General features: G+C 33.8%; 2 protein-coding genes, 1 long non-coding RNA gene and 1 other non-coding gene across 4 annotated transcripts in view; 2 read left to right on the top strand and 2 right to left on the bottom strand.

Moving 5' to 3' along the window:
- LOC104718030 (ACT domain-containing protein ACR7-like) lies at positions 2,065-4,853 on the bottom strand. Its single transcript, XM_010435687.1, has 6 exons — positions 4,604-4,853; positions 4,057-4,102; positions 3,828-3,942; positions 3,681-3,748; positions 2,916-3,587; positions 2,065-2,819 (listed from the first exon to the last, which is right to left on the bottom strand). Exons 1-6 carry the CDS (start codon positions 4,663-4,665, stop codon positions 2,433-2,435), a joined length of 1,350 nt encoding a protein of 449 aa, XP_010433989.1. The 5' UTR covers positions 4,666-4,853; the 3' UTR covers positions 2,065-2,432.
- LOC104718028 lies at positions 9,146-10,335 on the top strand. Its single transcript, XR_756334.2, has 3 exons — positions 9,146-9,313; positions 9,477-9,565; positions 10,271-10,335. It is a non-coding gene; the product is annotated as an uncharacterized LOC104718028 (long non-coding RNA).
- Positions 9,777-9,849, top strand: TRNAK-CUU. The gene has a single exon. It is a non-coding gene; the product is annotated as a tRNA-Lys (tRNA).
- Positions 9,897-11,158, bottom strand: part of LOC104718029 (protein DETOXIFICATION 56-like) — a 2,657-nt gene continuing 1,395 nt past the window's right edge. The window contains exon 2 of the mRNA XM_010435686.2: positions 9,897-11,156. Within this exon, the coding sequence (XP_010433988.1) occupies positions 10,225-11,156 (932 nt within the window). The 3' untranslated portion in view covers positions 9,897-10,224. The remainder of the gene's footprint in view (positions 11,157-11,158) is intronic.

The following is an 11,158-nucleotide window of genomic DNA, read 5'->3' as shown; positions in this document are numbered from 1 at the left end:
AAAATGATATTTCAGTTAGGAATGATTTTGTTTTCGGTTTGAATATTTGGATGTTTTTTTTTTGTTTTGTTTCGTTGGATATCAACAAAGCACTATTGATATATAAGACCTTGCCCACAAGGCCACAAGCACACACACCAAAAAAAACTTAAAAACATATAACATGTCAGTCAATACGAAGAAAGTTAACAAAACCGAGCGTGGAGTATGGTAATATCGGGTTTATGTATGTATAAAAAAGTATGGTCACTAAAGACAATATATTTGAAATTCCCAACCATATATATTTGTATATTCAATTCTCTTTACTATTACTAATTCGCATGTTGATAAATGTCTGTAGGAATAGGTTGGTAGTTGAAAATTAATAATACATCATCTAACAATAATCAGATGATATATATTTTTTTTGTTTTTTTGGGTGTGATTTGTGATATGTTCCAACTACTCCATATCTCTAACATAGTTTTGACTTTTGGTATTGACTTTGAATTTTACTCGACTTTCAGTTTATTATTTCAAAAAATTATAAAAATTGTTGCTAATCATGTAAATCGCTACAAAATTGTTCACCGTACTAAACCAGTCAAATGTTTTTAATGAATACTAGGCTTCAACACAAAGAGATGAACGACCATAGACAATCTATAGTGTGTCCTTCAAATAATGCCATATTTCAAGCTAAACCGGCACGGACATGTATGTTTGGCTCACTATGATTTATACAGACCAAACTAATTATTGTCATTTTGAATTACAAAGCAAATTGTTTTCTTTTGAAAAGAAAAAAAAATACATTGTATAATCGTTTTCTTTGTCAACAACAATATTTTATCACATTATTTGCTAATGTAAGCATATATATTATAATTGTATGACTAATTATAATTTCCAAGGTTTGGACTACTTTTTTGTTTGAATATTTTACACAATGGAAGTAATCATGAATCATAATCGTTTTTAAATAATATACTCTGGGACCACAAAGCATTGACATGTAGCGATTGAAACATAATTTCCAAAAAAAAAAATACAAGAAAATTAATTAAGAAAATAGAGATAAGATAGATAAGAACTAGCAATTTAGTAGTAGTAATAGTGAATTATTATTTGTTTAGGAAGAAATGTGATTAGGTATAATGTGCTCTCCAGAATGACAGCAATTTGCTTTTTAAAATAAGACCATGAGCTAATAATGGAAACAGCCCAATGTAATTTAGTTTGGGCCTAATCATCCATAGTATAAACGTCTCACATTACATCTAATTGTACACCAATGAATAAAATACTTTACATAAAAAGTCCAATCATACTTTACAGCTTATATAATGCGAACCTGACTTTAACCGGCGGTATATGTATGGCAACATGTCAGAATAACCGGGTTGGTGCAAGTTTCAGATTCAGAAGTCACGTGTATGGCTTGTATTGGTCACAAATGCTTAGCTGTTTGCAACTTTGCTTTAAAAGCCCACAGTAAAGTTAGATTCTCTTTAACTTCTTATTGGATTGTTTTTCTAATTTTGGTTCATAGAGAACTCAGAACTGTACACACAAGCATACAAGTACAGAGAAACATGAGTACGATTTTTCCAATTTTCCAATTTTGTTTGACTTCTTCGTTCAATTTTTCCAACAATAATGCTGCCTTCAATTTTTTTTATTGAAAATAATAATATTGATTTGATATCAACAATTTCGAAAAATATTTAATCGGTCATTAAAATGTCCATTAAGTATCAACTAATACCTTAAGAAATTTTTAATGTTTGTTATTTTAATCTGTCCATAAGCAAATGACTCATCATCATAGATGTCACAATAATACGTAGGCTTTACGTCATTGGGACGACACATGTGGTCATGGCCAATAGTTTTGTGTAGACTTTATTTATCATTTTCTTCTTAACCATAACTCTTAATCTTTTGTTTATTGGTCACATGTAAAGCTTATCTTCATCTTGAAGAAATATTAGACTTTTTAATAAGCATGCGTAGATAACTTGAGATTATAAAAACAAAAACGAATCAATAAGATTCACACATGTAGGACCCGTTTGTGTCCTTTGCGTAAAACTAACCCTATAATTTAATTATGTAATTTTACATAAACACACTGATTTCACTATTCACAAAACTAATCTTCTAACAACCATAGGTTATATCATAAATATGTACAGATAAAAAAATATAAATGTTACCAAGATTCTACCTAACACCCCTTCTACTACCTATTGGTCCAACATGGAGACCGACCACCAAATTCTTAACTAACTTCCCACTTTTATGTACAACAATACCTTTTCAAGATATCATCACATTACAAACATAACCAACCGGTTCACTATCTGCTCCATATACACCAGTTCAACCGCGTGGGTTATTAACAAACACGACTGAATTGGTCTATATGGATCGGTTAGTTACCCCGGTTAAAAATATGATTTGATCAAACCCAATTGGTATAGATTTTTCATCACTAGACTCCCAAGTGACACCAACACTGTCCCTCCTCCATTGCGTCCGTTGTGATCATGCAGTTCTTGATGGTGCTCCTTCTCAACCTCTTCTCGGCAATTAGTCGGGAACGGTTCTTTAACACTTAGATCATTGATCCCAATCTTCTCCCTAATCGATTTGATTATCTCGGGATCTATAAGGTTACCATTTGCATCTGTCACATAGAACACATTCCTCGCTATACCGTCTTTTGTAGATATCTCGGCTCTAGCAATGTTTAATCCGTTCTCCCTCAATACTCGTGTTACTTCTGCTAACAACCCCGGTCTATCCGCGGTGCATAACTCCAATCTCACACCCTACATAAGAGTTATATAACTTGTAAGTTAGCTACTATAAACCAATCAGTTTGAAGTTTCTTATAACCAAACAAGAGTTTGTTCATAGTTTCATACCTTAACCGTCCTTCTTTCAATAGCGGCTTGTAAACATTGGATCAAACGTTGTCTCTCCGGTTCAGAACTAACCGGATGTCCATCACTATGCCTTACATAAAACTCCAAAAACGCCGTTTCTCCAACCGTTCGAATCGCGGCGTGGAACACAATGTAAGCCATATCCGTCAACGTGCAAACAACGTCGAACAAAAGCTTCATTCTATCTTTGCACTGCAAGTTCACAACAGAGTAACCACGTTTCTGAAGATTCTGCACCGAAACGATCGGAGATTTCTCGGTATCAAACTTCTTCTCATAGTCACGGTCCATAAACATCCTCTGGTGCAACCTTCTCTCCATATGAGTGTTGCCACCATACGTAACGCATGTCCTCGTGTTGTTTTGGTAACCATCGTCTGCTTTTAGCAAGTTACGTAACTGCCCTTCTACTCGTTGGACTCGGTCGGAATCTCCATCGATCGGAGTCCCGGAGTTGCCATCTCTAACATAAATCATCGACGCAATTCTCCCGTTATGCGTCCATGCCTTAGCCTCAACAACATCACATTCAAGATCAGCTAGAACAGCGAAAACCTCTGAGAGTAAACCGACTCTGTCTATTCCGGTTAACTCTAGAGCGGTTAAACCGGTAAACCCTTCGGTTTTACAGTAATAAGACGTCTCGATCGACTATGAAATGTAAAAAGAAACGAGTGTAAGCAAATAATATTAAGAAAGTTAATATTGTAATTCAAGAGTGATTAATGATAAATATAAATTTACCTTTTCAATGTAACGGATTAGGTTCTCGTCGGTTAATTTGTTTCCGTTAAGATCGCTCACATGAAAAACTGAATAAAGAAATAAATTATTACAAATTCCTTAATTTAGTACCATAATTAATTAGCGTGAGATTAGGGATGAGGTTACCATCCATATTCCATTTCCCATCAGAGGAGATGTAAGCTTTTGTAATCCAGAGATTCATATCTGTGAGAAGCTGTACAGATTCGAGCAATATCCCTGGGCTTCTTGCACTATCAATCTTTATAAATAAATAAAAAAGAAAATTTAATTAAAAAAATCGTTTTCAATAGAAAAGGAAGAGAAGCGACGAAGACGAAACAGAGGAAGGTTGCGTGAGGGTAAAAAAGAAAACCTTGACGACAGTTGAATTAGGGCAAACTCCATTGTCAATTACGACCCTGCAAGTGACCAAAAAGACAGTGACCCTTTTAATTAAACTCACTGTTGTTGTGTATGAATCAAACAGCAAAACAATTAAAAAAATAAAATTATTGAAATTGTCAATTAAATTTGACTTGTGATTTTACTGTTTATTATACTATTAGATGACGGTAAAGCCAGGTTGTGACGAAGCTTTCCATACAAATTGGAGGGTTGCTTTTTATTTTTATTCCAGAAAATTCCTATAAACCTTAAATGTTTCTGAAAACTCATCCTAAGATGATTATATTTTAATTTTAGGTTAAATATATAACAAACATAGATCAAGAAATTTCACAAAGAAATCAAGTTTTGAACGATTACAAGGAGAAAAATAAAAAGTTGAGGTTTGAGAACAAGATTTTTTTTTTTTTTCTTCATAAAAGATTATAATCTTCAACATCGATTCTTTTCTGTGATGATGTTCATAAGTAGAAAAGGGCAACAAGATTAAAGAAGATATATATATATATATGTACCTGGGCATGTTCATTCGAACAACGAGTTTCTCATATTCATTAGAGCAATCAGATAACTCCATCTTATTTTCTTCTTCTTGCTCCTTGGTTTCAGAAAATAATCCTTAATACACTCAGAAGTCAGAAACAAAACCTTTTTGTCTTTCTGATGTTAAGAGATAATAAAACCAGAACAATTCATGTGCTTCTTCTACAGAGCATCTCTCTCTCTCTCTTTTTTCTTCAGGGGCAGAGTTACTTCCAAGTCTGTCTTTAGAATTTAATAGGATAAGAAATAAATGGGTAATATATACTACTAATAAATAGAAATATTAAAATATTAAGTAGGCGTTAGGACCGAGCTCTAGAAAAAAATACATAAAAAAACAGACGCTGACCTGTTCCTGCTTTGGCAAACTCTGGGGGCTTCCCCTCCCATAGAAAAAAAATCTAAACCATTAGAATTTTCAAAAAACAAAAACTAAAAAATCTTTCTTATTAGACTTTCCGTTCTTGTCTCCTGGATTCTTTACCCACCTTCCCTTTTTTTTTGTCTAACTATTTTTGTTTTTACTTAATTTTTTTTTTTAAATTAAACGAACTAAAAAAAAAGGAAGGTGGGTAAAGAATCCAGGAGACAAGAACGGAAAGTCTAATAAGAAAGATTTTTTAGTTTTTGTTTTTTGAAAATTCTAATGGTTTTGAAAACCATTAAATCAATGGTGGTGCCGTACGATACAACCGAACACAAAGTGAACCACTTTGGTCGGGGGGATCCTACGTGGCGCATCCGCGCATGTCACATGTGAGTGTCGTAAGATTTTTACGCGCGGTTTGTCAACGGTAGATTTAACAACGTTTTGAGTAAAAAAAAAAAAAGAATTAACGCCGTTCGGATTTACGGGATTTGAGTAGTGATAACAAACAGCCATTGATGTCTCCGGTTCCCGCGGATTAATCGGCTGTCTTCCCGCCAATTTTCACGTTCACACTCAGATATTTTTTTGGTTATACTTATAAACATTTTAAGTTCACATGTAAGAATGTTATTCTTTTGTTTTTTCACCTTCACTATCTTCTTTATCCTTGATATATAGACAGTATATATACCAATTAGAGTTTCAACTTTCAACTACACTTCTGAGATAATAAAATTTGGTAATCTGTTTTTTTTGTTCTTCGAATTGTAGTAATTTGAATATAGGAAATTGCTAAACTTAGAAGAGAAAACAAGTCGTGTGTTAGTTTACATTTTAAATTGAAAAACGCATTGAAAAGTTGAAGAAAAATTGTGGAAAAATCATGTGTTCACGCCACGGTAAAGAAGAAACGGCTTTTGAAGGGGTAGTAGAGTAGTTGAAGGCGCGTCAAAGAAGTTGGACCCATGTGTACCATTTCTACATGTGAGCGACTTTGGTCGGTGTGGGTTTGTTTAATTAATTTATTTTTTTACATGAGATACACAAAACATATTCATAAATGGCCGAACCCTCACCGTCATAAAATTTAGTCATAAATGAGTAAATAGTTTGCACAAAAAAACAAAAAAAGAGTAAATAGTAACCGTCGTTCTGTTAAAACATTTAATTCTTAGTCCCCATTTATATAATGATTATGTAACGGAAAGTGTCATATGAAATGGTTTGAGACTTATTTAAATGGAAACACTCGAGTCGTGGTGGCGCTGCTTGAGTGCTTATAGCACCGATGTGTATTCGTCTTTTTATGGAGTCACACCCATTTTTAATATTTTTTAGACACAATTATGCGTTTTATCTTTATACATGAATCCGGGATAGCGGACATGGAGTTTTGTGTGTGATTATTGTCACAACAAAATATGATCTTTACGTTGACGGATGCATAGCTGTAGGTCTAAACTTTAAACTATTTTATGTAAAAATCGCTAATGGATGTACAATAATAAAAAGGATAGTTATTATTAGAAGATTTAGTTTGAATGTAAACAACTTAAATAATCTGTTCTTGAGATAAATAAAATATCCGCAATTGTCGCAGTAAGTGGTGAAACCGCGAAAGTGGGACGCACTTATTATGTGGATCTTGATATTTATAGTGTCAGATCTGAGCCGTCGATCACGGTCGAGTTATAGATTCTTCTATGAAATATGTAAACTTGTAAAGAATCAGAGGACAGATAGAGAGGATTAGGATTTGGTCAAAGACAGAAACATGTGGTCGCTGCATGCAACAGTTCTCACTTCTCAAATTCAATGGTCAGAAGAATTACAGGAATAACGAATATAATACTATGCTATCCATTAGTTTCGTATTTTTATACTTCCTATTCGCTTTTGATACTAATGAGTGAGATAATTTATTTAGAATGTAAGGAACGTATGAACTAAAAAAAAATAGTAATTGTCAAAGACATTTCATAGAGAAGAGTGTGGCGTGGGACTATTATTTGGCTTGTAAGTTCAGACTTTTGAACCGGCCAATTTCTTATCATTCACTTTTCTTAATATTTGACTCACAATTTAGAAGATAGTGACATTTTCTAATCACGTTTAATAATATAATACCTATATCGTTTTTAAGACATGTATTACACTTATATAAAAAAAATTCATGTATTATACAGCTGTAGCCAACATTTTTTAAAAATATATATAGAATATGTAAAAGATGTTCTTCAGACTATTTTTTTTTTTTTTTGATTTTGAAAATGAACCTAAGAATTTTAGATTTCGATATATCGACAACTGCCTGATCACGATCATATACCAAAATTAGGAGTATAGTTGTTGTATTTTTATTCAAAATATTTTATATTGTTCAAAATATTTAGATAGGTGTAACAACTACCTTTATATAGATTTCGTAACATTTCTATTAGTTTTCACTTTTGTCACTAGTTCACTTCATGAAAAAAGATATGACTTATTCTTACGATATTCTAATCTTGTAGCCTTGTAGGGATCGGAAGCTCTAATAAGTTTTCACTTTGAAAAAGATATTACTTATTCTTAAGATTTTTCAATCGTATTCCAAAAGTTTAGATGATTAACGACATTGTCGTGTCCACCTTTTGGTTGATGATCAACATATTTGGTAAAACATAACGTGATTTTTGTTATTAGCTTTGTATTTATAAAGGAAAAAAACGTGATTTAACTTTTTTTTGTCATTTTCTTTTATAACGCAATTCATCTTCACCTTTTTCTAATATGCTACACATGAGTATACTAATAAAATACAAATGCAAGAGAGAAATAAATGTGTTAAGCACAGAAGGAACATCACAAGCTCATATGCATGATACATCACATGGGTATACCACTTCATCACCCTCTCAGGATGTACCAAATTCTATCTATCTCATGATCAACACTTAGCCATGAAATCGAAACACAATTCGAACTCTGAAACCAGAATTAGCCTCTCCAAACAGCGATAGATTCCAAAATCTTAATATCATGTGAGCGACCTAAATTCAAATGAAGTTCATATGTAACTAAAAAACTAAGAAGAAAGAGTATTAACTTCAAAACCGGCCTTTTGACATATCGCAAAAACATCGCTCTTATTAACAAAAAAAAAAAAAAAACTCAACGCTATAAAAGATTAATAAAACGTTGACAAAACATAAAATAACTCCGAACAACCCGAGTGCGTGTCTGTCTATTCATCGATCTATAAAACGAACGTGGTCGTACATTTAAGACTTAATTAGTAATATATCACCAAAAAATGTAATAAAAACCAAAACAAACCTAAGTTAATGTTAAGCATTATTTAACCCTAAAGTTGAGATAGATTTGAGTGCCCCACACTACTCCTTGGAGATGTGTTTCCGATTCACATGGCACTCACAAGAAACAATCAATGTCTTTAGGTTCTTTGTCTACCAAAACACCAAGAACCGAAAAAAAACAAGAAATGGGTAGTACTCCAACAATAGCTTTGCTGTGTGTTGGTGAAGACATTTAGTTTCGTTTGGCATATGTCACTCTTTATTTCAATGAAAAACAAATATATATATATATATATATATATATATATATATATATACTTATTTTGAAATAAATACTTGGAGAAGTAAAATACTCATGAAAATCGATGGAAGCTACAAGTAATGTACAATTTCGTTTGGTACATTCTTGACCAAAGAAATCATTAGTTTAAAAGTTAGATATATATAAATTCTTTAACACAAAAGAAAGAAAGAATAAAAAAAAAGTTAGTAAGATATGAATACAACATTTCGAACTTTTGCAATATGGATCCAGATAATGTTGCAACCAAAATATGAGAAAATGATATACATACTTTATCTATTCATTGTGTTTGCTAAGTAAGATATATATACATTTAGTGGTGGAGCTAGAATTTTCTGTTTTGTTTTGGGTTGGGTTGGAAGAAGATTATATTAACCTAACAATAATATATGATATCACTTTAAAATAACATAAGGTAGATATTTACATTTACTGAAGATGAGCCAAAGGCCCATTGGTCTAAATTAAAAACACAAGCCCACTTACCTGTACTAAATAAGTATCAACGAAGAAGATAGAGACAACTAGTGCTTCAAAACGATATCTTTTGGGCAGTTAGTTCTTCATCATCCTCTTTCTATCTTCTTCCTTGGGGCATCTCAATTCCTTCCTTAAGCCAATTGAGATAGAGTAGCGCCAGGAAGCTACAATGCACGCACAGACGAATTTGTTGTGGTACCGTTAAATTAATCAAGCTCAAAATCACCGGGTAGGTTTTAAAAAAAAAAAAAATTAGTTTCTCAAGTGATGATCAAATCAAATGCACATTTTTGTTTTTTTTGAGTAATTGAAAGTAGTGAGTGAGAATTTTGGTTGAATCAGATCAGAGTGATATATTTAATGTGGTGAATGGTGTATTTATGTATTTACAGGGTGGTGTGTGAAGATGCCTCTATCAAATTCAAGGGTTTAGGCGTTTTGATTCTCTGTATCTGTATCTCATATCAAAATCAGAATCCAGGTTTTGTCTTCTCTTCAGTCTTAACGCTAACATAGTTTCTATAGCTGAATCCTATTTTTTTTTTGGTAAAACTGAATCAATGTTGGAGATGTTTCTTTATATATTCGGGATCCATGTCTTTGGTTCTCAAGATTTCAGATGTAAAAGAGAGTTTAGTAAGACTCGTCAGGTAATTAAGGGTATTAAAATTTACTGTGGTTTACTGACAAAAGCCCGTCTAGCTCAGTTGGTAGAGCGCAAGGCTCTTAACCTTGTGGTCGTGGGTTCGAGCCCCACGGTGGGCGCATTTCTTTTTTTTCTTTTTCTTTCTTACTTTTCTTTTTTAAGGCTCTTTCCAAAATCAGATTTAACTTTATTTACTTCTCATGTTGCAACGAAAAATATAGTTGAGAAAAGCTTTGAATTTCATATTATAAAAACAAACTTGATCCAAATGGCCAAAACTTACTAATAAACACAAACTTCCCTATAAAAAAAGCTTTACTTAACAAGATTCTTGTTGGTTTTGGTCTGACAGAAGACATGTCCTTCATAGGGTATCTTCTGACTCTACCTCCTCCTTCCTTATTTGCCAATCCCTTCTTTGCTTTGTCCACTTTAAGGCTCACTAGGCGTAGCTATATATCTACCTCTTTACACATTAAGATACTTCTTCAGGTCTAATTTGATATCCTATGATCATGTTCTTCTTCCGCTGTGTTACAGGTCAGAATCTGTGCTTTCCCAGCTTCTTTCTCCCAATCTATCCTTGCAATAAAGACCAGCAATATCGTAAAACAGACAGAGATTCCAACTAAAAACCCGATCAAGAACCCTTCAAGCCCTTGTTTAGCCTTGAATGCCAAAGCTGCTCCCAAAGGCAAAGCCAAGAGATAGAATCCACCAAGATTCGCATACATTCCTAGCGACGGCTTTGCTGTTCCCCGAACAATCTCTCCGCAAACTACTACTGGGAAGTTTATAACTTCTATAATTGCCATTATCAGCATCATCTTCTTCACACCGTTTAAGATGATTTGATCATCGTGAGTATACAGAGACCCCCAAACTCCTCTGCATGTTATCATCACTAACGCTCCTATGCAGCCTGAAACAACACCTACAATGAGTGTAGTGTAAGCTGCTCTAGAAGCTCCTTTCGGATTATTTGCGCCGAGCTCATTGGCCACTCGTGTTGCCACGGACGTACCCAACGAGAGCATCACAGCGTAAAGCAAGTAGTCGAAGTTAAAAACTATGACCAAGATCGATACGGCTTGCACCGGGTTTGGTAACTTCCCAGTTAAAAGGACCATGATCTCGTAGCACCACCACTCAAGGCACACGGTGAGACAACATGGTCCGCTAAGCTTGATCAATGTGAGCCAGTCTTGAGCACATTGGTCTAACCAGCCACCTTCTTTCCATTTGTTATCTTTCGATCGTTCTGCGACTATCACGTATCCCGTTAGAAGAATCACAACAATGAAATCGGTTATCCAAACCGCCATTGCAACTCCTTCAAGCCCTTTTGCTTTAGAGAGGAATATGTTGATGGGGATATGAAGAGAAGTGGCTGCAGCTGTTGTGAACATGATTGGGAGAGTAACACCT

Source organism: Camelina sativa, chromosome 10 (assembly GCF_000633955.1).
Source record: "Camelina sativa cultivar DH55 chromosome 10, Cs, whole genome shotgun sequence".
NCBI classification, from domain to species: Eukaryota; Viridiplantae; Streptophyta; class Magnoliopsida; order Brassicales; family Brassicaceae; genus Camelina; species Camelina sativa.
This window is presented reverse-complemented; position numbering and strand designations above follow the sequence as displayed.

Bases quoted from the DNA above. Each gene is read 5' to 3' on its own strand.
- LOC104718030 (XM_010435687.1), bottom strand. From the start codon at position 4,665: ATGGAGTTATCTGATTGCTCTAATGAATATGAGAAACTCGTTGTTCGA. The intron at 4,103-4,603 runs GTACATATATAT...GGTCACTTGCAG, and splicing joins GTTCGAATGAACATGCCCAG to GGTCGTAATTGACAATGGAG. The intron at 2,820-2,915 runs GTATGAAACTAT...ACTCTTATGTAG, and splicing joins TTGAAAGAAGGACGGTTAAG to GGTGTGAGATTGGAGTTATG.